The 27,544-nt window shown below is 46.3% G+C and overlaps 1 protein-coding gene across 2 annotated transcripts; it reads right to left on the reverse strand.

The window, feature by feature from the left end:
• Window positions 1-753: 753 nt before the first annotated feature.
• Window positions 754-15,417, reverse strand: TFIP11 (tuftelin interacting protein 11). 2 transcript variants are annotated; one of them, XR_011315346.1, is made up of 14 exons: window positions 15,322-15,417; window positions 12,639-12,844; window positions 9,230-9,371; window positions 7,757-7,913; window positions 7,460-7,587; window positions 7,223-7,375; window positions 6,138-6,641; window positions 5,877-5,980; window positions 5,232-5,400; window positions 3,902-4,145; window positions 2,974-3,116; window positions 2,591-2,756; window positions 942-1,673; window positions 754-872 (listed from the first exon to the last, which is right to left on the reverse strand). XR_011315346.1 is itself a non-coding variant. In XM_069740326.1 (13 exons), exons 2-13 carry the CDS (start codon window positions 12,836-12,838, stop codon window positions 1,324-1,326), a joined length of 2,460 nt encoding a protein of 819 aa, XP_069596427.1. In that variant the 5' UTR covers window positions 12,839-12,844; window positions 15,322-15,417; the 3' UTR covers window positions 754-1,323. The 2 variants fall into 2 exon arrangements, 1 of the variants encoding a protein (XP_069596427.1); XM_069740326.1 differs by having other exon boundaries at window positions 754-1,673.
• Window positions 15,418-27,544: the final 12,127 nt, after the last annotated feature.

The following is a 27,544-nucleotide window of genomic DNA, read 5'->3' on the forward strand; positions in this document are numbered from 1 at the left end:
ACAAGACGTCATCAGGAAATCCCGTCACCATCTGATATACACCAAGGCCATCAGACGAATGAGCGTTCAGCCAACAGCCATCTTAGTCTATGGCAACTTAAAGAGTTCCTGTATATTCTTGCTGCCTCTGTCCCCCACAATCCAGTCCAATCTGTCCAGTACCTGCCCTCCGTGCTTTGTAATTTGCCATTATCTTTTTTTTTTACTGTGCAATTTCTTTTTTTAATACGCATTCTGCCAGCACTATAGGTGCCAAAACCTCCTTTCCCAAAATGCATTGCTCCTGCCACCATTCAACAGGCTGCTTGCACTGATCTGAAGGTCCAGCTCTCTGTTATGTCTGTATGTAGCTTTACAGGCAGGAGCTGTGCCATAAACCTGGTCAAATATTAAATTCCTTTGCAGCTCAGGAAAAAAATACAGATTATATCATTATCATTCATATTAATACGGCTGGTAGGCTAAGCAGTGATATCCTGGGTCCTCAGGAGCTCTGCTCTGGCCAACAAATGACGGACCCTAATTTAGGGACCCCCAGTCTATTGAAAGTATTGTCTCACCAGTAGTTATATTTATTGCAGAGATATTTGCCATTGACAGGCTTTAAAAAAAAAATACCCAGGGCTGGTAAAACAACTAGTATGGTGCCACCTGGTGTTCAGTGTGTGTCGCAACGTGCACGTCCTCGTAATGAGCCAAGTCCGGTGGTCACACATCAATCATCAGACGAGAAATGCTATGTGCACAAATCCCGACAGTTGTCAGAAATGGTCGCATTTATTGTACACCAATGAGCTAGGATTTTACAAACTGGGCGCCTTCTCCTCTGCTGGGCGGTCCACCCTTCACCTGCTGGGCGGTCCACCCTTCACCTGCTGGGCGATCCACCCTTCACCTGCTGGGCGATCCACCCTTCACCTGCTGGGCGATCCACCCTTCACCTGCTGGGCGATCCACCCTTCACCTGCTAGGCATTTCATAGTGGATATAGTTAAAATGGGTATTTCCATCTTAACCATTTATGGTTAAGATGGAGTATCTGTATACGGTGGCCAGAGGTGGTCGGATGTATGGAAACAGGTGAGGCGGTAGGAGACGGATTCCAGAATTCCCATTCATTTTTATGTGAGTTATGGATATTGTTTACTCTGCTTTTTCCACAGTCCTGATTATCTGTGGCCGCCCCAGGATCACAGATATTTAGTCTTAAATAGTGAAATAAAAAAAATAAAAAAAGTTTGTGGCAGTAAAAAGTTCGGGTTCTGTGATCCAGTGCGAAACGGCTCCTTATATACAGTCAGATGGAGCAGAATACAGGGGCCTCTACTTGGCCATGTCTATCAGGCTCTGCAGCGAGGTGGGCACCCAGGTCTTCTCCCCCTGCACGTACACCACCCCCCTGTCGATGTAGATGACGATGCGGTTGAAGTTGTACAGCTGCTTCCCCTCGTGCCGTTTGCCGATAAGAGGCATAAAGACGATGTTGTGTTCCTCGGCTTTAGACTGGATCAAGTCCTTAAAGTTCATGGGAACGGCAGCGACCCCGATGCCTCTCTGTGCGATGCTTTCTGCGTCCCGTCGCTCCTGCATGGCTTCGTACTGGAAGTCTTTCCTCCTCTCCGTCTGGGTCAGGTAGGCGATGCTTTCCCGGGCGCCGGGCTGCATGTAAACCCCTGGGGAGAGAACACAGAATAAGGGTGAGTGATGGCCGACTAATAACACGCTCACCATAACGACCTTTCTTCCTGGGCCCAGATCAATATATATGAATTCCACCGACCCTCGCTTCACAATGGTTTAAGCTCAGGGAAAAAGACCATTAAAACCAAACAGACTGGCGCCTATACACCAAGCCTCGGATGATGGTTGCCTGTGCGCTGCTGATGATTGACATTTCGGACCGGCCTCACGATTGCGTCTCTGGCCTGATCTCTGCACTCTCCCATGCCACTATATAAAGCATCTTAACCTGCAGCAATGGTGGATCGCAGGGACACTAAATATGGCTGGATGCCACCATCCCCAGCAAGCTGTACAGCAAAGATCTTGCAAGCGTGCGTCCCTTTCCTAAGGAACCAAACACGGCCGATACACTGCAGCGGTGGTCGGTAACCAAGTCAACGAGCTGTAAACTATCAAATTAAGAACCCCTCTACTCTTGAGGACTGATGGACTTTTATAATAAGAGGTAAATTGCAGAGTTCCTTGTTTACAAGCACACTGCAATTTTACCCATTGAACAACATGAGACGACCCCCTTGAGCTCATGTGTATTGGGGTCTTTAGGCTTAATGCACATGAATGGACAATAAGGTGCAGAAATCAATACACTCATAGAAGTCTACGGGCCTATATCTCTGCATACCTCAAATGTCCTGATCCAACAGAAGCCATATTACTGAGGTTTACCCAGCAAGAAGCATTTCTTACATTGGAGTATACCTCTGTAATACATGGTGCCGATAATACAGTCCTGACTACACGTGTGGGGAGTAAATCCCTACAAACACAGGGCAGAGGGGGTACCTGATAAATTAGCTTGCTCCCATTCCCTTTCACACGGTCGGGGGCTGATAGATGTTGCACTTACCAGCATTGGAGGACACGGCTCTATTCATTATGTCCAAAGCTTCATTAAATCTGTCCTTGATTCCTGGATGGGCTAAAATCTGGTCGGAGAACATGGACTTCCAGCCAAGATACCACTTTGTGATCTCCTCATAGTTTGGACTATTGCTGAGCCAGGAGCACAAAACCTGCACAGAAAATCAATTGTCAGACGGAGCTGATCAAACCGCATGTAAAGATGGAGGGAAGCCCAGTACAGGATGCAATGAAATCCACATTAGTGTGCGGGCCGGGATCTCTGCATATCTCAAAGATATAACTGTGATCACACCACTGGCACCGCCAACAATCCTGGGAAGGGGACGCCGGTGTCCCGTCTGCAAGCCCAGGGTATAATCCACTTACCTGGAGCCACTTTGGGAAGAAGTTTTTCTCCAGGAGTCCTACGAGGCCGGACAGAGAGATCATCCCCTCCCAATCCATCATCCAGTGGAAGACGTCCATGTGCTGCTGGTGCGGATTAATGACAAACTCCCCCAGACACAAAGCTGCGAGACACAGAAACATCCTCGCCATTAGTCTTAAGTGTCTACATCGGCCATCCATGCATCAAATTACACGGTCCGACTCCTGACTACTTATTAATAACCCCTTTATTGCACCTGAGAAGATGATCTAAGTCTGTATACGTCCAAGTACGACAATACAAATGATACCTGTCCTGTAGTAATCCGATGTGCCTGCTCTGAGAAATCGAGCGGTAAAGCCGCATGTAAATTAGCCAGGAAGTGCCCAAAGGGTGTGACCATGTACTCGGCGCTAACACGCCCCCAATGCACCTTTAGGCTAGTTTGCATATGGCTTCACAGCTTGATTGCTCATCGCTGGCACATCAGATAGCTACAAGACAGGTTTCATTTTTTGCACCAGGTCTTATAAAGCCCCCTACCATTAGTTTGAATGGGAACATCCTCCTAACCAATTCCCTTTAACACATCGTGGCGTAACTGTACAAGAGGGTTTTTTTTGCAGAAGTGATCTGTACTGCCCCGGTGATATTTCCAGTATCGATCGATCATAGTTGATCTTGTATCGCCATTTTGTAAAAGGGCAAAAAAAAGAGCAATACCAGTAATCTGGTTGCAGTGTGAACCAGCGCCGCGGCCCCATCATTCTCAGGATCGATCTCACAGTTTGGACCCCGCCGATCATAAAGTGATGCCCCATAACCATCACTTTGCATGACGGCCATGCTTCATTATCTGTTCCCTGCCATATAGCGGGTGTTGGTGGCTGTGGAATATTCCGCTCTATTTCTTGCACGTCATCTTACCCAGTTTGGGCACAATGTTTTTCACCATGAAGGCTTCCCACGATCCGGGAGTAAAGACTTCCTTCCATGGCTGCAGGATCAGCTTGGCCGAGGTGTCGCTGGGGTGCCACTTCTGGAGGGCGTTGGCGAGCTTGTTTCTAATGGGAGAGAACAGCGGCTCCAGCCGGGACTGCATCAATGGCAGCCAGGGGTGAATCCACGAGTGTATAGGTACCGTGTCCGTCAGGGGATTCCAGTCTTCAACCTTAAGAATAAAAAAAAATAGAACAAAAAATATTGTAATTTGAAGGCTAAAATCAAATAGTCCTGATTGATAAAGCTGGTGCCGTTTTGTGTATTCAGCTCCTATGCTGTCTTTTTCGTCTTTATGATTACCATCTTGATATATTTTGCAACCTGAGATTACTCTCTCCCATCTGTCCATTGTTCTACAGTCTGTAAAAAAGGGCATTAAAAGCAAAGCCAGACACGACTGACTACACTGGGGTTATTTGTAGTCTGTAACCATGGAGATGCATAGGTCTGCATAGGAGCTGTAGTCACAAAGAGGAAGGATTTTTACATTTATTAGTTGTTTCCAACATTGAAGATTAACACATATCCAAAGAATAAGGGTATGTTTCCACGTGCAGGAAACGCTGCGTGTCTGACGCTGCATAGAGCCGCAGCGTCAGACACGCAGCGTCCAGATGTTACAGCATAGTGGAGGGGATTGAATGAAATCCCGTCTCCACTATGCGTGGTAACACGCACGCGGCGGAGCTGCGACTCCGGACATGCTGCGCGTCTTTTCAGATCGCAGCATGTCCGTATATCTTGCGGCGACGCTGCGTCGCTGCAAGATATAGCACAGGGCCCTATGCGATGGGTGCGATTATGCCGGATGTGTGCTGTGAACACATCCGGCATCATCGCGTCCCAGAAGGGGGCGGGGCTTACCGCAGAGCGGCAAAGCCGCTCCGACAATACCGCCGGCCATCCTGAAAGTGGACATATACCCTTAGGGTTTCTTCTGATCAATAGGGGGTCTGTCCACTGGAGAAAGCCAAGTACAGTGAATTTGACATGTGTTTTCAGAGCGCAGTAATCAGGAGCGGTGGGGGTCCAAACGATAAGACCCTGGCGATCAGCGAGCGAGTTATCACCTATTCTGTACTTGGGTAATAACTTTCAATGCTGGAAAAACCCTTTATTTTTTTTTTATGTTTGCAGTGAGAATTCTCTGACACAAGCACCTGTAATTGCATTTAAAAGTGGTCTTCTACAGGCGGTGGTCTTCTCAAAGCTGGCCAGTATGTATCAGAAATGATGCCACAATATACCAGCCTACCTCTTTCTGCAATTTGGGAAAAATGAGTTGGTCCAAGATATTATCCAGAATCCAAACCGGCAACAAGTGGACCCAGTTATCCAAGAAGTCCACCATCGTGGCGCAGTTTCGGGGTTGCCACTGTGAGATGATGTTCCTCAGGAATGGAAGCCAAGTGTCCCAGAGAAGTCTGCAGAAGAAAAAATATAGCAAAAGTTTTTCAGAAGAAATTTCGCCAAGGACTCACGTGTGATCAGCTGAAGCTGGAAACATGATGGCATCTGTTTTGGGGGATGAACGGTCTGGTTAATGGGGACCCTAAAAATCACATTTTCAAAATGTTCTTGGTAGGAATCCTGTATGAGAGCTGAGTAACAATATTTTCAGGACCTGAGTCTATCGGCCATGTCAGTAGTCCATGGCCAACAGACCACAGCACCACGTGCCTCATCCTACCTGCCGTTGTCCCTTCTGATTAGTAAGACCAAGCCCAGCAATGGCATCGCACCGTGAATACTATAAGAATAGGCGCCGAGGATGCCGGCAGGTAGGTGGCACGCACGGATGTGACTACTGATATGGCTACTAGACCAGGGTCCTGCAGTTCTAGTATGGGTCATGGATGACGTTTTAGAGGCCTGGACAGTAAGAGAAGCCGGTACGTACCTATGGTAGGAGTCCATTGATGCATCCTGCGCACTATGTGATAGATGACCTTCCTCCAGAAGATTCTTCCATTCGGTCATGATGTCAATACCATACAAAGGGTCCTAAACCATCAATCAGAATTAGTTCATTGATAATATAAGATAATTGCAGTAATCAATACCGGTGACATACTGCCATAGCATCCATCCCTACCGTGTCACGTGAATGAAAGCGCGCCGAAACTGCGCAGTCACAGAACGTTTCCCCCAGTTCACTCACCCTCAGGGGGTTCCAGTCCTTGAAGTATTCTTTCATCAGGGGGTAGACGATAGCCACGGCCAGGTCTGTCTTCTCTGACATTTTGTATTCTTCGTAGTACTTGTCCTGCAGCATCTGGAAAACGCGTGCGCACTCCTCCAGCGTCAGCGGATTGTCGCAGCCCGGCTGCATCCTCCGCTCACATTCCTCCACCGTTTTCAGGACCTGGCTCAGGTTATAAATGGCCTTGTCCTCCCTGGATAAGACTTCAGAGAGTTTCTCCAGCTCGTGAGTTAGATTCACAACCATGTCCTTTTCGTACTGCAGCTGCCGGTCGTTCTGGATGATTTCCTGCTCCGTCATCTCGATCAGGAGCTGCAGATTGTGCTCTAGTTCGGGCAGGACAAACCCCTGAGGCTTCTCCTCTTTTCCCGCTGCCGGGGGCTCTCCTGGGATGTTGTGTTTGTGGGAGATCTGGCTGTAGCTATAATAGACTTTCTGTTCTCGTCCAGTCATGTCAATCACCTGAGCAGAAGGAAAATGCAAAATTATCAATAGGCGCTTAACTTCTGATGGCTGATCGACAAAGAAGGGGCGACACTAAATTAGCCAAGTTTTTTCGGGTCATGTCCTTAATGACTTACTCCTTTGATTGGTCATTAACGTGTGACTTTTGGGGCCCAGACCACTGGCACCCAAACTCTGGAAGGAAGAGGCCATGACACTTGTTGGCAGCCACTGCTCATTTACCACATGAGGTGCTATCCGTTCAAAGTAAATGGCACAGGGTCAGCTGTAAAGCGCCATGGAATAAATGGCGCTATAATAATAAATAATAGTACTGCAATGAAGGGATCTATGAGGAAGAAGTACGGGGAGATGGTCCTCTGCAATCCAAGATCCTAAAGAGGGTTGTCTTCAGAACTGCACCAACCTCCTGGCTCCTGATGATTGACAGTTCGGGCCAGCAGCATGGCTGAACCGCTGGCCAGAACTGGGCGCTCTCCAATGGAGGAGCATAGGGGAAAGATCATACATTTATCTACCATCCTGAAGACCATCGATGAAGCGAAAGAGAAAGTTATAATTGCACAGGGAGAACGAACCTTGACTTGAGATACTTCTTTCTGCGGTGCAGTCATTGCTTTCCCTCCCATCCCCTTGGCTTTGAGCTCCTCCACCGTCTTATAGGCATATTTGGGCTTCTTCTTGACTCCACCTGGGTCCTTTCTCCATTGACTCAATTCTTTCTGAAATTCCTGGATGCAACGTAGAAAATCAAAAGTGTAAAATTGGAAGTACTAAAATAAAACGTGCAACATCCTGCAGAACTCGTTACTGACCTTTTCCTCCTCTTCCTCAGAATCCACGGTAGGGAAATCCTGCAGTGACTGCTTGGTTCTTTCGGAGCCGTACGCACCCACTGCTCCTTTGCCTTTTCTTTGCTTGGCCTCAATAGGAGCGATGATGCCTGGAGAAAAAAATAAATATTCTTTTTTCCTCTTTTCATAACATAATAAAATAATTAAAAGGAGTTGTCCGAGAAGCAGATATTGATGACCTATCAGATCGGTGGTTCGTCCACCTGGGGATAAATCTCATCATCATTAATAATTTATTATTTCTAAACCAGCATTTACCTTGCGCGTTCTTTCCCAGGCCTCTCCCAGGAACGTAGCCCATCTTCTGCAGGAGTTTCTGACCGATTCCCTTAGTATGTTTCTCCCAGGAGCCAAAGTCAGTACCGGATCTGATTCCTCCAGCAAATGTTTTCTGTAAAGGCTTAAAATTTCCACCCTGCAAAATGCAAACACGATGGATCAGATTTACTAAACCCGGTAAGACAGTCTGAAAGTGCGCCCTATTAATGACTGTGGCACATGCGCCGACACATTTGCCACCTCTTGCAAAAACTTAAAACACTTTTTACTTGGGCGATTTACTTTCGTGCTGCAAAAATCTGGCATATTTTATCTTTCCACTGAGGCTATGTGCACACGTTGCGGAATTGCCGTGGAAATTTTCGGGCAATTCCACAACTCCCTGCCGTGGGAAAAAACGCATGCGGAATTGGCATGCGTATTCCCGCTAAACACTAGCGTTTTGCAAGCGTAATTAGCTTGCAGAATGCTAGTGCTTTGCAAGCGATCACAGGTCATCGTCACAAAGCATCACTGGGAACGGGAGCATCGAGAGGAGCGGGAAGGCTGCGGGGGCCGCCGGAAGGTGAGAATATCACCATTTTTTATTTTAATTCTTTTTTTTTTCAGGTATATGGGTCCCAGGGCCTGGAGGAGAGTCTCCTCTCCTCCACCCTGGGTACCATCTGCACATGAATGTGTCCGTAAATATTGGAACAGTTTGTAGATAAGGAGTGTGAATGTTTTATTGTTCTCTGATTGGGGTCTGGTTCTGTGTTATGATGTCCCATAAGGTCTGAGGAGCAAATTCCTTAATTGACATAAAAAGACATAAACCCAAGTGACACATTCATTCCTGCATTTGCCCCTCAGACCGTGTGGTGGCGTCACAACACAGAACCAGACCCCAATCAGAGGACAATAAAACATTCACTCCTTATCTACGAACTGTACCAATATTTATGGACACAACTGTTTATCACTCACATAATGGTAGTTCTGCTTCACGTCACCTGTCTTATCTATGGCATTATTTCTGGGCTGTATTGTGCATAAATATGTGATTCTTCAGAATTTGTTTTAGTCTTTGCCTGATGAAGAGACCTGAGTAGTCTCGAAAGCTGCAATTTGTTACCATCTTTTCAGTTAGCCATTAAAAGGTATCAACCACTGGGGACTCTCAATTCTAAATATTTTTTATATTTTAGAAGAAGACCTTACATATCACAGAAGCGTAACTGTGGCCCTTAACAGGGTGCATGGACGTCACCCCCTCATCTAAGCAAAGAGGATGATTGGGTAGAGTGGATCCAGCTATGGGACACACAGGCATCTGTGTATTTCATGGCCAGCCATTCAGTTACAGTCGGTAGTGACAGCCCCTGCGGATCTCTCAGCACGGGTGGTCTGCCCTTGGTGAGGGATCGTCCATTTAAGACAACCCCTGTAAGACGATCTGACAGATCAGCGCACCGTTTTCAGCTTCTTTGGCTGGAATTCCTCCACTTTTGGAGTCGGGGTCTCGTTCTCGGAGTCACTATCGGATTTCTCTTCCGCTGCGGGCTTGCGAATCCCAGCGCTGATGAAATTTACCGGTGCGGAGTAATCACGAGCCCTGAGAGAGAGATGGGTAGGTGTTAGACGCGGAGCATATTCAATCCCAGCCCGTTCAATGTACATTTAAAATGTGAGAGCATCCACGTACTACAATCCTCAGCATGCCCAGCATCAGATAATCAGACAGTACTGGTATATCGACTGCACGGCGATTAGTTTAAGGCAGATGTTTCTGGATATTTCAGCCCTTTGTAAGAGTTTCCTTCGATTGGGACGGAATGGCAAGTCTGCAGCGGCAACGTGATATATCCCACCAGAAGAAGAAGCCAGGAGTAGTGGACATTCCCTTTACAGTGATATTCCAGTAAAGAAAACCAAAAACAAACAAACACCTTTATAGATCTTAGATCAATGGATTGTTGCCCCAGTCCACTGACGGAAGGGGACCTTCAATCCGTGGTGTCCATAGATCAGACCCTCACCAATCTAACGTTCATCACCTATCCAGTGGATATGGACAGTTTTAGTCGACAACCCCCAGAACCCTTCCTCCCAACTTCCCAGCCCTCCACCTCCAAAACCAACTTCTCCACCATTACAGAAGATCAACTCTCCACTCTACTCTCAAGATCGCATCTCACCACCTGTGCACTTGACCTGATCCTTTCCCACCTCATCCCAAACTTCACCACAGTCTTCATCCCAACACTAACCCATCTCTTCAACCTATCACTAACAACTGGTGTTTTCCCCTCAAGCTTTAAACATGCCTCCATCACACCTATCCTCAAAAAGCCCTCTCTTGACCCATCCTCTGTATCTAGCTATCGCCCTATATCACTTCTCTCCTATGCCTCCAAACTACTGGAACAACACGTCCATCTTGAACTGTCCTCTCATCTCTCTTCCTGCTCCTTCTTCGACCGCTTTCAATCAGGCTTCCGGTCACACCATTCCACTGAAACTGCCCTAAGGTCACCAATGACCTCTTAACCGCCAAGAGCAAGCGACACTACTCTGTCCTCCTCCTCCTGGACCTGTCCTCTGCCTTTGACACAGTGGACCATTCCCTATTATTACAGACGCTCTCATCCCTTGGCATCGCAGACTTGGCCCTATCCTGGATCTCATCATACCTAACAGACCGGACATTCATCGTCTCCCACTCACACACCACCTCCTCACCTCGCCCTCAATCTTTCGGAGTCCCACAAGGTTCAGTCCTTGGGCCCTTGCTCTTCTCCATTTACACCTTTGGCCTGGGACAGCTCATAGAATCTCATGGCTTTCAGTATCATCTCTATGCTGACGACACACAGATCTACATCTCTGGACCAGATATCACCTCCCTACTAACCAGAATCCCTCAATGTCTGTCCGCTATTTCATCTTTCTTCTCCGCTAGTTTTCTGAAACTTAACATGGACAAAACAGAATTCATCATCTTTCCCCCATCTCACGCGACCCCCCCAATGAACCTATCCATTACAGTAAATGGCTGCCCACTCTCCCCAGTCCCACAAGCTCGCTGCCTCGGGGTAATCCTTGACGCTGATCTCTCCTTCAAACCACATATCCAAGCCCTTTCCACTTCCTGCCGACTTCAACTCAAACATATTTCACGAATCCGTTCATTCCTCAACCAAGAATCTGCAAAAACCCTAGTTCATGCCCTCATCATCTCCCGCCTTGACTACTGCAACCTCCTGCTCTGTGGCCTTCCCTCTAACACTCTCGCACCCCTCCAATCTATTCTAAACTCTGCTGCCCGACTAATCTACCTGTCCCCCCGCTATTCTTTGGCCTCTCCCCTCTGTCAATCCCTTCACTGGCTCCCTATTACCCAGAGACTCCAGTACAAAACCCTAACCATGACGTACAAAGCCATCCACAACCTGTCTCCTCCATACATCTGTGACCTCGTCTCCCGGTACTTACCTTCACGCAACCTCCGATCCTCACAAGACCTCCTGCTCTACTCCCCTCTTATCTCCTCTTCCCACAATCGTATACAAGATTTCTCTCGTGCATCCCCCCTACTCTGGAACCCTCTACCACAACACATCAGACTCTCGCCTACCATCGAAACCTTCAAAAAGAGCCTAAAGACCCACCTCTTCCGACAAGCCTACAACCTGCAGTAACCACCGATCGACCAAACCGCCGCATGACCAGCTCTATCCTCACCTACTGTATCCTCACCCATCCCTTGTAGATTGTGAGCCTTCGCGGGCAGGGTCCTCTCTCCTCCTGTACCAGTTATGACTTGTATTGTGTAAGATTATTGTACATGTTTTTTATTATGTATACCTCTCCTCACATATAAAGCACCATGGAATAAACGGCGCTATAATAATAAATAATAATATACGTCATTTGGGCTGAAATACCCATTTAATAAATGTCTGCTAAGAAAAAAATTTAGAATGCCTTTAAGGGGTTGTCTGGTGGGAATGTTTTTTTTGTTTGATTTTTTGTTTTTAACTAAAAGGTTTAAATTATTAAATATATCAATATTAATCTCAGGGCATGTGACCGCTGCAGTCAATCTCTAGTTGCAATGGTGACCTGCTACAGGGGTCACATATCTCACTGGTCATCAGGTCTCTCCTGCAACAGAAAATAAGGTTGAATATTCCTTTTTTTTTAATGCATTCTGATCAGTGATGAGGGGATCGTTTTGCGGAACTCGAGTCCAGCGTCCAGGTCAGTGATACACGGCGGGTAGACAGGAGGCGCGACGTCATCTGTACATCAAACCCTGGCTAATCAAACGCCGTGACGGGAACGCCAACATTTGTGGGCCCCCTGTCTATCTGCCAGGTACCACTGACCTGGAGTCTTGTGAATCATTTCGCTCATCTCTGTTTTGAGCCTTTTTTGTAAAACATTTGTACTTGCCGGACATCTGATTCATAGCATAACCCTAAGGCTGCCGTCACACTAGCAGTATTTGGTCAGTATTTTACATCAGTATTTGTAAGCCAAAACCAGGAGTGGAACAAATAGAGGAAAAGTATAATAGAAACATCTGCACCACTTCTGTATTTATCACCCACTCCTGGTTTTGGCTACAAATACTGATGTAAAATACTGACCAAATACTGCTAGTGTGACGGCAGCCTAAGAATATCTGCAGTGCACGGCTACAATTGGGACTGCGGATGTTTTCAGCACTATGTACCGGGGCAGATCGCTGCTTTTTACTAATGATAACAATTGATGATCCCTGACTGCAGAACAGTGCAGCACACAGGTGGCCCCTGCTCTGACCATGGGACACGGGTCTCCGACAGCGCCTCCTCCGGTACAACACTGCACTCACTTCTTGCCACCAAAGCTCGGCCGCTCGTCATCAGAGTCTCGCTCTGCCCACATGCCGTAGGTGGCCTCCTCCTTCGTCTGCCAGTGCTTCCGCCGGTTGGGATTGAATTCGTTCTGGATGTCCCAGTCGGTGATCTGGAAGCTTTCCATCTCCACGCCGTCGCTGTCCTCATCTTTACCGTAGAGATGTGACATAGACATGATGACCTGCAGATCAGAGAGAGAGAAAAGCAAAAGACTGTAATAATGGGGTCAATAACGGGGTCCTTAGGATTGGATCAGTATCAGATCGATGGAGGTCCGATAGCCGTCACCCCCACTGATCAGACGATTGCGGTCAGATGTACCCAGTGCATAGACACAGAAAACCGCAGCTTCCTCTAGTGGCAGTTCACGGTACTGCAGCTCATCTCCTATTGAAGAGATTGTGATCTGAGACGCAGGAGACTCCTTGCACATGTTGTAATTGGTGGGATCTGAACACAGGACTCCAACGCTACAGAGCTAAGCACTGAGCCACCGCGCAGGGCTAATCGCAGAGCCCCCTCAACACCGAGCCCCCTCAGCGCATGGCTAAGCGCAGAGCCCCCTCAGCACAGGGCTAAGCGCAGAGCCCCCTCAGCACCAAGGCCCCTCAGCACCAAGCGCCCTCCGTGCAGGGCTAAGCGCAGAGCCCCCTCAGCACCAAGCCCCCTCAGCGCAGGGCTAAGAGCAGAGCCCCCTCAGCACTGAGCCCCCTCAGCGCAGGGCTAAGCGCAGAGCCCCCTCAGCAACGAGCCCACTCAGCGCAGGGCTAAGCGCAGAGCCCCCTCAGCACCGAGCCCCCTCAGTGCAGGGCTAAGCGCAGAGCCCCCTCAGCAACAAGCCCCCTCCGCACAGAGCCCCCTCAGTGCAGGGCTAAGCGCAGAGCCCCCTCAGCACCAAGCCCCTTCCGCACAGGGCTAAGGGCACAGCCCCCTCCGCGCACGCAGGGCTAAGGGCACAGCCCCCTCCGCGCACGCAGGGCTAAGGGCACAGCCCCCTCCGCGCACGCAGGGCTAAGGGCACAGCCCCCTCCGCGCAGGGCTAAGCGCACAGCCCCCTCCGCGCAGGGCTAAGGGCACAGCCCCATCCGCGCAGGGCTAAGCGCACAGCCCCATCCGCGCAGGGCTAAGCGCACAGCCCCATCCGCGCAGGGCTAAGCGCACAGCCCCATCCGCGCAGGGCTAAGCGCACAGCCCCATCCGCGCAGGGCTAAGCGCACAGCCCCATCCGCGCAGGGCTAAGTGCACAGCCCCTCCGCGCACGCAGGGCTAAGGGCACAGCCCCCTCCGCGCACGCAGGGCTAAGGGCACAGCCCCCTCCGCGCACGCAGGGCTAAGGGCACAGCCCCCTCCGCGCACGCAGGGCTAAGGGCACAGCCCCCTCCGCGCACGCAGGGCTAAGGGCACAGCCCCCTCCGTGCACGCAGGGCTAAGGGCACAACCCCCTCCGCGCACGCAGGGCTAAGGGCACAGCCCCCTCCGCGCACGCAGGGCTAAGGGCACAGCCCCCTCCGCGCACGCAGGGCTAAGGGCACAGCCCCCTCCGCGCAGGGCTAAGCGCACAGCCCCCTCCGCGCAGGGCTAAGGGCACAGCCCCATCCGCGCAGGGCTAAGCGCACAGCCCCATCCGCGCAGGGCTAAGCGCACAGCCCCCTCCGCGCAGGGCTAAGCGCACAGCCCCCTCCGCGCAGGGCTAAGCGCACAGCCCCTCCGCGCACGCAGGGCTAAGGGCACAGCCCCCTCCGCGCACGCAGGGCTAAGGGCACAGCCCCCTCCGCGCACGCAGGGCTAAGGGCACAGCCCCCTCCGCGCACGCAGGGCTAAGGGCACAGCCCCCTCCGCGCACGCAGGGCTAAGGGCACAGCCCCCTCCGCGCAGGGCTAAGGGCACAGCCCCCTCCGCGCAGGGCTATGGGCACAGCCCCCTCCGCGCATGCAGGGCTAAGGGCACAGCCCCCTCCGCGCAGGGCTAAGGGCACAGCCCCCTCCGCGCAGGGCTAAGGGCACAGCCCCCTCCGCGCAGGGCTATGGGCACAGCCCCCTCCGCGCATGCAGGGCTAAGGGCACAGCCCCCTCCGCGCAGGGCTAAGGGCAGCACGGTGGCGCAGTGGTTAGCACAGCAGCCTTGCAGCGCTGGGGTCCTGGGTTCTAATCCCACCCTGGACAACATCTGCAAAGAGTTTGTATGTTCTCTCCGTGTTTGCGTGGGTTTCCTCCGGGCACTCCGGTTTCCTCCCACATTCCAAAGACATACTGATAGGGATTCTAGATTGTGAGCCCCATAGGGGACAGTGATGATAATGTGTGCAAACTGTAAAGCGCTGCGGAATATGTTAGCGCTATATAAAAATAAAGATTATTATTATTATTAAGGGCACAACCCCCTCCGCGCAAATAGGAGGGCCCCTTAAAGGAAAAAAAACACCAATTCCGCATCATATGATTCCAGGTAAATGAGATCTTCATCCCTGGGCAACAAAAGGCCCAAGACGTCCTATGGGGTGAATGACAGGCCATGGAGGTGGAGGCTGCAGTGTACAGCACGGTGGATAAATCACGTCCTCTGAGTTACGGTCCATGAACTAATTCTACACAGCAGTGAGAAGAGATGATAAAACTCATAGGCAAAGCAGCAGAGAACCGGAGTAGTTGTCATAGTTACCGGCAATCCAGCGCTGCGGCCTCTAACACTGAAGTACGGAAATCTACGGAAAGCAGCGAGGGTCGGAGCACTGACTCCGCCCCATCAGTGACGCACTGAAGAGGCGACACGCTATGCATTCCGGGAGATGTAGTCTTGTACCAGTGTGCACTAGAATGGTTACTATGGAGATGTGAACTGGCGTGCCCTGAGACTTGTAGTTCCACTCTTCTAAACGTGATTTTTCTTGTATTCTTGCTCTTTTAATAAAGGCTTTTCATGCTGTGATATTTCAGTTGTGGCACAATCAGATAATTAATGGAAAACTGTTATGACCTCCTCAGCCCTAATACGGAAAGTTCAATCCCTATTTATTAACCCATTTGAGGCCACACAGCCATTTTCCCTGGGTTCTCTTGTTTTCTTCCTCCTTCCAAGAGCTGTTACTTTTTTTTATTTTTCCATCCACACAACCGTACGAGGTTTTGTTATTTGCGGGCCCAGTTGTAATTTTATACGACACCGCTCATTTCATCATAGAAAAAAAGAAATCCAAATAAGATGAGGACAAACCCCACCATTGTTTTTTTTTTCTTTCTTATTTTCGGCGTTCTTTGTGCAGTAAAATTCCCCCGGTGACACAAGTCTCCAGATCGGCGCGATTACAGCGACACCAAACGTGTTGGTATTAATTATTTTAGTGGTTAAAAAAATCAGAACTTTGGATAATAAATATTTTGCGTGCGTCGCCAATTTCTGAGACCTAAAACCTTACCATACTTTTTTTTTTACGCTTTAAAACATTTATTTGTACATTTTTTAGCCTAAACCTGTGTCACGAACTGTAAATACTATGATATTATTCCGTTGAACCATGTTAGGACTTTTTTGTGGAGGATCTAGTGGTCATTTTCAATGGTAATGTAATGGGGGAACATATAAGTTATTAATTATTTTATTTTTTATTTTTTTTAATTAAGGGGGGGATGGAAAAAAAAAACCAGCAACACCGCCATCGGTTTTTATATTTTACATTTGCATAATTCATTATGCGGCATCAGAAATGTGTTTCATTAATTATTTGGGTCGATATGATTTGGTTGATGCCAAATATCTATATTTTTTCATAGAATCACATTTCACAACATTTTCTTTTTCCAAGAGCCAAAACATTTTTTTAGGGGACCTGGTCTTGGGACTGAGATTGCTTAAAGGGAACCTGTCACCAGAAGAAACACTGTAAACCTGCACATATGAGGTTTATCTGCAGGTTAATAACGTTATTAACCTGCAAAGTGCTCGTACGTAGCCGAACGCTGCAGAGAGAAAATTATCTTAAGGGTACGTTCACATTCGCGTCTTTGGATGCAGCGTCATCGCCGCAAAACAACGCATGCGTCATGCGTCCCTATCGTTAACATTGGGGACGCATGGACATGCGTTGTCATGCGTTTTGGTGCGTTTCGCAACACATGCGTCGTTTCGACGCACCTTCCAGGGCGCGGCAAACGCAGCATGTTGCATTTTTTCTGCGTCCAAAATTTTTTAAAAAACGCATGCGTCGCACTTGCGTTGCATTTGCGTCGTCGATGCGTCAAAAACCCCATTGAAGTGTAATGGCAACGCAGAAGACGCAAGTACTTGCGTTGTTGTGCGTTGTACAACGCATGCTTTCTGTAATTAAAGTGTATAGACGGTGTCTAGACACTGAAAAGACCCTATATATATTAAAAAAGGTTGAACGCATGCGTCAAAAATGCCTGCGTTTTACAAGCGTCTTTCGTGCGTCGTGCGTCCAAAGACGCGAATGTGAACGTAGCCTTATTCCGGTTTCATTCACAAGGGCGGCGCTAGAGTGGTGACTGAACCTGTGCCAGTGCTTGAAACTGGAATGCTGTGGGGGGGAAAAAGGTAATTTACTCCCCGCAGCATTCGTCTGCATGCTGGCAGCGGGCACGTTAATAACGCTGATAACCTGTAGATTGACCCCATATTTGAAGCTTAATAGCATTATTTCCGGTGACAGGTTCACTTTATTGCGTTTGATCTGGGTTCTGTATTTATTCTTGGACTCTGGGTTCCATTATTGCATCTGGTCTAGGGTCTGTATCTGTTTAAAATGCCTGGCCTTTGTTTGTATTCATTTTGGGGTAAAATGTAAGTAAATCCTGCGCATTTTGTGATTTATTTCTGATTCTAATGACCTCGGTTGATGGAGTTTCATACACAAATGGGCAAATGTTTGAGGCACAACTTCTGACTGCACTTTTCGGAATCTGCCTGGGGTCACGTGCGCCTTATATTTCTTATCAGTGGGACACAGAATAAGGACACGTCAGAATGTGATATAGTAATAATGGGTTTTATTACAGATTAGTCATCTAATGGAAGAAATGTATAAAAATGTTCTGTTCCCTTAATGGGAAGATGAGGGCGAAGGTAAACAAAACTTATCATTACATAAGACTGATCGCACCCGTAAATCAGCCGCTAATTACACAGTAATTTGCATTGTGGAGTAATTCTCCAAATGAGCTCGTGATATTTTAAGTAGTAGTAAAATGTGTATTGACGGGAGAAGTTTGTCCAGTTTTTTGGCCAAGGAGACGTTCATCCTGTACTGTATCCGAAATGGACGGGAACAAGAGGAGTGACCTGATGGTGCATCCATGGCAGTAGACGAAGGGGCGCATTGTCTTGGGTGGGGAACATCCGTACTTACCATCATTACTGCTTGTGAAATGGGGACATTGAAATTCCACTAAATCGGACAGGAGTGCCCACTTTTTGTGTGTGGTTTACGCCCTTTTTCATTTTTGGCCATGGAGCTCCCTAAAATTTGGGACTATTGGCGACTACAACAGAACATGGTGTGGTTGGGACTAAAGGAAGTGGAAAAACCGGATGATCGAGGGACCTGGTGGCTAATAGCAATATAATTATTTTCATCCTGTAATCAGCCTCCCGGATGGTGTAAAGTAATAATATAATGTGAAGCAGCGCGAAGCTATTGCTACAATGTTTGACGCGTCTCCCGGGATTTGGGAGCGCACATTCCCGGAGTCAGTAATCACGTAGGAATTAGGCGCCCGGCTGGGAACACGAAGAGTGAACTCTTAGGAAGGCCCTCGATCCTCCGCCCCAGATGTGACACTTTACATTGATGATGAAGACGCTACTGATTTTGGCTCCTGTAACTAATGAATATTATTTTGTGCACATTTACTTGCTGCATTTTTCCACTTTTACTTTTTTCTTCCAGGAACCACAAACTTCTTTTATTATATTAGTTTTTTTGTTTTTTGCAATTCATGTCATATTTTTAATGTCAGCATTTAAATTAATGTTTAATGCATTAGGAATCAGGTAAAAATATCTCTATGGGGTGTAATAGGAAGAAAAAAAAGCATTTTCACCATTGTTTTTTTTTGTTTGTTTCATTTCTATAACACGGTACAATGCCAGCCATACCAAATGTAATCTTCGATCCTCCCAAGACCTCCTCCTCTCCTCCACACTTATTCGCTCCTCACCCAATCGCCTCCAAGACTTCTCCCGAATATCCCCCATCCTCTGGAATCCTCTGCCGCAACACGTCCGACTATCAACCATATTCGGATCCTTCAGACGGAACCTGAGAACCCATCTCTTCAGGAAAGCCTACAGCCTGCACTGACCCCGCTGCCTCCTCACCAACACCGGAGCTACCGCCTCACCAACACCGGAGCTACCGCCTCACCAACACCGGAGCTACCGCCTCACCAACACCGGAGCTACCGCCTCACCAACACCGAAGCTATCGCCTCACCAACACTGGAGCTACCGCCTCACCAACACCGGAGCTACCGCCTCACCAACACCGGAGCTACCGCCTCACCAACACCGGAGCTACCGCCTCACCAACACCGGAGCTACCGCCTCACCAACACCGGAGCTACCGCCTCACCAACACCGGAGCTATCGCCTCACAAACACCGGAGCTACCGCCTCACCAACACCGGAGCTATCGCCTCACCAACACCGGAGCTATCGCCTCACCAACAACGGAGCTACCGCCTCACCAACACCGGAGCTATCGCCTCACCAACACCGGAGCTACCGCCTCACCAACACCGGAGCTACCGCCTCACCAACACCGGAGCTACCGCCTCACCAACACCGGAGTTCCTACAACCCCTGACCTACTGTCTCCTTCCCCATAATCCTGTAGAATGTAAGCCCCCGAGGGCAGGGTCCTCGCCCCTCTGTACCAGTCTGTCATTGTTAGTTTACTGTAAGTGATATCTGTAACTTGTATGTAACCCCTTCTCATGTACAGCACCATGGAATCAATGCTGCTATATAAATAAATAATAATAATAATAATGATATACCATAGTTTTCTTTTTGTCTTTACTAAGTTATATATATATATATATATATATATATATATATATAGGGAAAGAAATAATTATTTGACCCCTTGCCGATTTTGTATGTTTGCCCACTGACAAACACATGACCAGTCTATAATTTTAAGGGTAGGTTAATTTTAACATTGAGAGATGGAATATCAAAAATAAAATCCAAAATTCACATTGTATAAATTCTATACATTTATTTGCATTTTGCAGTCAGAAATAAGTATTTGATCCATTACCAACCATTACGAGTTCTGGCTCCTACAGACCAGTTAGACGCTCTTAATCAACTCGTTACCTGCATTTTAGACAGCTGTCTTACATAGTCACCTTTATAAAATACTCTTGTCCACAGACTCAATTAATCGGTCAGACTCTAACCTCTACAACATGGGCAAGACCAAAGAGCTTTATAAGGATGTCAGGGACAAGATCATAGACCGGCACAAAGTTGGAATGGGCTACACAACCATAAATAAGATGCTGGGTGAGAAGGAGACAACTGTTGGTGCAATAGTAAGAAAATGAAAGAAATACAAAATGACTGTCAATTGACATCGATCTGGGGCACCATGCAAGATCTCACCTCGTGGGGTATCCTTGATCATGAGGAAGGTGATAGATCAGCCTAAAACTACACGGGGGGGGGGGGACTTGTTAATGATCTCAAGGCAGCAGGGACCACAGTCACCAAGAAAACCATTGGTAGCACATTACACTGTAAGGGTTTAAAATCCTGCAGTGCCCGCAAGGTCCCCCTGCTCAAGAAGGCACATGTGCGGCCCGTCTGAAGTTTCCCAATGAACACCTGGATGATTCTGTGAGTGATTGGGAGAAGGTGCTGTGGTCAAATGAGACAAAAATTGAGGTCTTCAGCATTAACTCAACTCGCCGTATTTGGTGGAAAAGAAATACTGCCTATGACCCAAAGAACACAATCCCCACTGTCAAGCATGGAGGTGGAAATATTATGTTATGGGGTGTTTCTCTGCTAAGGGCACTGGAATACTTCACTGCATCAATGGGAGAATTGATGGAGCCATGTACCGGAAAATCCTGAATGACAACCTCATTCCTTCCGCCAGGACATTAAATATGGGTTGTGGCTGGGTCTTCCAGCAAGACAATGACCCAAAACATACAGCCGCGGCAACAAAGGAGTAACTAAAAAAATGGACATTAAGGTCATGGAGTGGCCTAGCCAGTCTCCAGACCTTAATCCCATAGAACACTTATGGAGGGAGTTGAAGCTCCGAGTTGCCAAGTGACAGCCTCAAATCTTAATGATTTAGAGACGATCTGCAAAGAGGAGTGGACCAAAATTCCTCCTGACATATGCGCAAACCTCATCATCAACTGCAAAAATGTCTGACTGCTGTGCTTGCCAACAAGGGTTTTACCACCCTTAACTTAATTAAGTTTTGTTTGCCAGAGGGATCAAATACTTATTTCTCACTGCAAAATGCAAATAAATTTATATAATTTATACAATGTGATTTTCTGGATTTTATTTTTGATATTCTATCTCTCAATGTTAAAATTAACCTACCCTTAAAATTATAGACTGGTCATGTCTTTTGTCAGTGGGCAAATTTACAAAATCCGCAAGGGAGCAAACACTTATTTTCCCCACTGTATATATATTTTCTTAAATACATGTATTTGGAGCTACAAATTATTTCTGCCATTGGGTTGCATTAAAACTTTTGCACGATTTAGCTTTTACAGGCTCTTACCTGCACATTCACATTCAATGGTCTGTGGTGATAAATCAGTGAAAAGAAGCTCAGAAAAAAAGAAATAAAAGTGTTACAAACTCCCTATCAGATCATCAAAAGGAGTTCACTGACGGTTCTCAGTTAACTCATTCTGCAGCCAGCAATAGACAATGCCATGCTGAGGATTTAGGAAGCAAATGGTGCAACATTTTTAATTAAATCCATTTTCAAAAATCATTTTCAGTCCAAAATATATAAGTTTAAGTAAAAAAAATCCAAGTGTTTTCACTTGTTGACAAATTCTCTTTACACGGTCTTCACTGACATAGTTGCCAACATTTCCCGGGAACATTCACACTCCTAAACTTTGTCCCCCGAAATCCAGGACACTCGGCAGTAATGTAACAAAGCCAGTGGCTACTATGACTGTCCCTAGTCCTGGAGGACCCGGCAGGTCCCTGCGTCCAACCTCTGGGACTTGCACCGATCTCAAGAATGAGGCCCCTTTGCGTTCCTCTGGGAATAGAGATGTGGCCACACGTGAGACATTTTCTCTATGAACTTTTATGGAAGTACCAAATAATATATATAACAAGCACACGCGGCAAATCCCTTTAATTGTAGGCGGTAAACATAATGTCTAGGTTAGGAAATCACCTATTAGCTACTCTATGCCCTCATTATTCCCTGCACTTACGGACTGATTGGTTTTGATTAACCCTCATTAAATGACCCATTTGGCCACATTGATTCTTGAAGAAGGATGACTGCTGTGACAGAATAGTAAAGGCTGCAGGCAATCAGTGATTAGCTGCAGTTGTGCAGTGACCTGTTAACAATAGGACATGGGAGTAAGAAAAAGTTGGTGGGTAGTGGACAACCCCTTTAAAACTATCTATGGGCTATGGAAAAGATGCATACATATATGTCGGAAAAATGCACAATCCTACTCTTCCTCAACGTCATCTGCCAAGGGAAAGTCGAGAGGCCTCTCAATGTACATTAATTGGTCGGCAGGGTCTGCTGAATTTCCTAGGTTAGACCAACAATAACGGATGTATGTATGTGAGCCTGAAAGGTGATGTCACAGATCACCTCCTCTTCCTCCTGTACAATGACTGATAACACCTATGTGTACAGTAGATAACACAGGATCCACCATTCACAATAGGTGATGTCACAGCTCACCTCCTCCTGTACAATGACTGATAGCACCTCTATATACAGTAGATAACACCAGATCCACTATACACAATACATGATGTCACAGCTCACCTCCTCCTCCTGTACAATGACTGATAACACCTCTATATACAGTAGATAACACAGGATCCACCATTCACAATAGGTGATGTCACAGCTCCCCTTCTCCTCCTGTACAATGACTGATAATACCTCTCTATATATAGTAGATAACACAGGATGCTCCATTCACAATAGATGATGTCACAGCTCCCCTCCTCCTCCTGTACAATGACTGATAATACCTCTCTATATATAGTAGATAACACAGGATGCTCCATTCACAATAGGTGATGTCACAGCTCACCTCCTCCTCCTGTACAATGACTGATAATACCTCTATATACAGTAGATAACACAGGATCCACCATTCACAATAGGTGATGTCACAGCTCCCCTCCTCCTCCTGTACAATGACTGATAATACCTCTCTATATATAGTAGATAACACAGGATGCTCCATTCACAATAGATTATGTCACAGCTCCCCTCCTCCTCCTGTACAATGACTGATAATACCTCTCTATATATAGTAGATAACACAGGATGCTCCATTCACAATAGGTGATGTCACAGCTCACCTCCTCCTCCTGTACAATGACTGATAATACCTCTATATACAGTAGATAACACAGGATCCACCATTCACAATAGGTGATGTCACAGCTCACCTCCTCCTCCTGCACAATGACTGATAACACATCTATATACAGTAGATAACACAGGATCCACCATTCACTATAGGTGAAGTCACAGCTCACCTCCTCCTCCTGTACAATGACTGATAACACCTCTATATACAGTAGATAACACAGGATTCACCATTCACAATAGGTGATGTCACAGCTCACCTCCTCCTCCTGCACAATGACTGATAACACCTCTATATACAGTAGATAACACAGGATCCACCATTCACAATAGGTGATGTCACAGCTCACCTCCTCCTCCTGCACAATGACTGATAACACATCTATATACAGTAGATAACACAGGATCCACCATTCACTATAGGTGATGTCACAGCTCACCTCCTCCTCCTGTACAATGACTGATAACACCTCTATATACTGTAGATAACACAGGATCCACCATTCACAATAGGTGATGTCACAGCTCACCTCCTTCTCCTGTACAATGACTGATAATACCTCTATATACAGTAGATAACACAGGATCCACCATTCACTATAGGTGAAGTCACAGCTCACCTCCTCCTCCTGCACAATGACTGATAACACATCTATATACAGTAGATAACACAGGATCCACCATTCACTATAGGTGATGTCACAGCTCACCTCCTCCTGCACAATGACTGATAACACCTCTATATACAGTAGATAACACAGGATCCATCATACACAATAGGTGATGTCACAGCTCACCTCCTCCTCCTGTACAATGACTGATAACACCTCTATATACAGTAGATAACACAGGATCCACCATTCACAATAGGTGATGTCACAGCTCACCTCCTCCTGCACAATGACTGATAACACCTCTATATACAGTAGACAACACAGGATCTATCATACACAATAGGTGATGTCACAGCTCACCTCCTCCTCCTGCACAATGACTGATAACACCTCTATGTACAGTAGATAACACAGGATCCATCATACACAATAGGTGATGTGACAGCTCACCTCCTCCTCCTGTACAATGACTGATAACACCTCTATATACAGTAGATAACATAGGATACACCATACACAATAGCTGATGTCACAGCTCACCTCCTCCCCCTCTTGTAGAGTGACTGATAACACTATATATATAGAGAGAGAAGAACACAGCAGCACATGTACATGAATCTAGGCCATGTGAAAACACAGACAAATATTCAATATGAATTATACTTCTCAAAAATATTTTTTCATAAAAAAAATTTCAAACATTTTTTTTCCATTAAACTTACCGTTATAGATAAAATGAAGATTCTTAGCGCATAAATTGGCCAATTCATGTGTGCCCATCAACCACGGCAAGGTGATCTCCTTCTGATGGGTCCTACTCTACCATACATGCCACATTTGGGCCACCAGCCTAGAACTCTGGACAAAACATGTCACTCTGGGCTAAACCTACAATTTATGGGCAGGTAGAGTTGATTACCACCACCTGCATGGTCAACTCTACCTGCCCATATATTGTAGGTTTAGCCCAGAGTGACATGTTTTGTCCAGAGTTGTAGGCTGGTGGCCCAAATGTGGCATGTATGGTAGAGTAGGACGCATCAGAAGGAGATCACCTTGCCGTGGTTGATGGGCACACATGAATTGGCCAATTTATGCGCTAAGAATATTCATTTTATCTATAACTAAGTTTAATGAAAAAATTTTTTTTGAAAATTTTTTTATGCAAAAATATTTTTGAGAAGTATAATTCATATTGAATATCTGTCTGTGTTTTCACATGGCCTAGATTCATGTACATGTGCTGCTGTGTTCTTCTTTATCTATATGATGCATATATATATATATGTTCACATTAGGAGTGCTGGTTGTTGTTTTTTTTTCTCTCTCTCTCTCTATAAAATCGCGTATAAAAAATAGAATAAAAAATTCTACAATCAGAAAGCAAAAACAGATTTTATATAAACAGTATCAATCTCCGGCTTTAACCCCTTAATGACAGCCAATACGTCTTTTAACTGACCTGAGATATAAGAGAATGGCCTCCCCATACAGGTGACAATCCGGCTGCTGTTGGCTGTACACTATAGGTGACCACTTGCTGCATTAGCCATGATCAGGGTTTGCACCGTCCATATCTGTTTAACCCCTTAGATGCTGCTGTCAATAGTGACTACATCAATATAAATGGTTAACAGTGTGGGGGCTTCCTGTTTATCCCAATTTGTGCCCTCAGATCATGATTGTGTGGTCCTGATGTTTGCGATGGCAATTCACGACCAAATAGCGGCCTCAGAGTCTGCCAGCTGTTGTAACCTGTTCAGAAGTTAGCAGCATTTATGTGGTAAACATACACATTTTCATTTCTGTCATGCCACTTTGCATTATTTCCTGAAAAGCACCTGAAGGGTTAATAAACTACCTGGCTGCAGTTTTCAATATGTCAGGGGGTGCTGTTTTTAAAATGGTATCACTTTGGGGGTTTTCCAATATATGAGACCCCTAGAGTCAATTCAAACCTGGATAGTTCCCTAAACAAATAAATGTTGTAAATTTCCTTGAAAAAATGAAAAATTGCTGCTACATTTTTAAACCTCCTAAAATGCTAACAAAATACAATAATGTTTTACAAATGGTGTTGATGTAAAGCCGACATGTGGGAAATGTTATTTATTAATGGTTTGCTGTGGTATGACCATCTGTATTAAAGGGATAATCATTCAAATTTTGAAAATTGCAAATTTGCTAACATTTTTCTCAAATTTTTTATATTTTTTATAAATAAACACAAAACATATTGAACTAAATTTACCATTATCATAAAGTATAATGTGTCACGAAAAAAACAATCTCAAAATCACTGGGATTTGTTGAAGTGTTGCAGAGTTATTACCACATAAAGTGGCACTGGTCAGATTTCAAAAATTTGGCTCCGTCACTAAGGGGTTAATTATATGGGTGATGTGCTCCCTTTAACTTGACTTACTCCCTGTTGGTCACTAATCCTCCTGCCTCACTATAAAGCTGTGGGGCGTGATGTGACATATTTCCTGCTATGAGAAAACTAATCTTTAGCGATAAGAGCGGAGGGTGTTACACTGTAGACACCTACTATAAAGCTGCATACACCTCGGCTTTCCGTCTAAAGTCTATGGCAGTGCTGGTGGTAAGAGTGATTGGACATGTTGGGTTTCAACATGTTTGACCCTTTAGTTTTTTACCCTTTGAGAAAAGACGCCAGAGCTGTCTATCAATGACTTATACCCTTCCCCCACCACTGTATGTTTATGGGCCAGCTTAGTAGAAGAAGCCAACAATAGAAAAAACTTCTATGTCTTCACGAGAATAAGAGAGGCACAAAGTTACAATGGCTTCCATAGACTTATATGGGTGTCATACTATGGAGTAGATATAGAATAAATTAAAGGGGTTGTCCAGGACTGACAACTTATCCTTAGGATGCGTCAATAATATCAGAGTCAGGTGTCAGATCGACCACAAATCATCTGGTGTCAGATCAACCACAAATCATCTGGTGTCAGATCAACCACAAATCATCTGGTGTCAGATCAACCACAAATCATCTGGTGTCAGATCAACCACAAATCAGCTGGTGTCAGATCAACCATAAATCATCTGGTGTCAGTTCGACTACAAATCATCTGGTGTCAGATCGACCACAAATCAGCTGGTGTCAGATCGACCACAAACCAGCTGGTGTCAGATCAGCCACAAATCATCTGGTGTCAGATCGACCACAAATCATCTGGTGTCAGGTCGACCACAAATCATCTGGTGTCAGATCGACCACAAATCATCTGGTGTCAGATCGACCACAAATCATCTGGTGTCAGATCGATCACAAATCAGCTGGTGTCAGATAGACCACAAATCAGCTGGTGTCAGATCGACCACAAATCATCTGGTGTCAGATTAACCACCCTGCAGACTGTGAGCCCTCGCGGGCAGGGTCCTCCCTCCTTATGTACTCGTGTGCCTTGTTATCTGCTCATGTTTAATGTAATTGTCTATATTTGCCCCGTATTCACATGTAAAGCGCCATGGAATAAATGGCGCTATAAAAATGTATAATAATAATAATAATAATAATAAAATCAGCTGGTGTCAGATCGACCACAAATCATCTGGTGTCAGATTGACCACAAATCAGCTGGTGTCAGATTAACCACAAATCAGCTGGTGTCAGATCGACCACAAATCATCTGGTGTCAGATCGACC

This window comes from Ranitomeya imitator, chromosome 9 (assembly GCF_032444005.1).
Source record: "Ranitomeya imitator isolate aRanImi1 chromosome 9, aRanImi1.pri, whole genome shotgun sequence".
In the NCBI taxonomy this organism is placed as follows: Eukaryota; Metazoa; Chordata; class Amphibia; order Anura; family Dendrobatidae; genus Ranitomeya; species Ranitomeya imitator.

Coding starts and splice junctions, on each gene's coding strand:
- TFIP11 (XM_069740326.1), bottom strand. CDS start 12,838: ATGTCTATGTCACATCTCTACGGTAAAGATGAGGACAGCGACGGCGTG. Junction 5,401..5,876: donor TCAATGGACTCCTACCATAG/GTACGTACCGGC, acceptor TTTCTTCTGCAG/ACTTCTCTGGGACACTTGGC. Junction 1,674..2,590: donor AGCCGTGTCCTCCAATGCTG/GTAAGTGCAACA, acceptor TTCTCTCCCCAG/GGGTTTACATGCAGCCCGGC.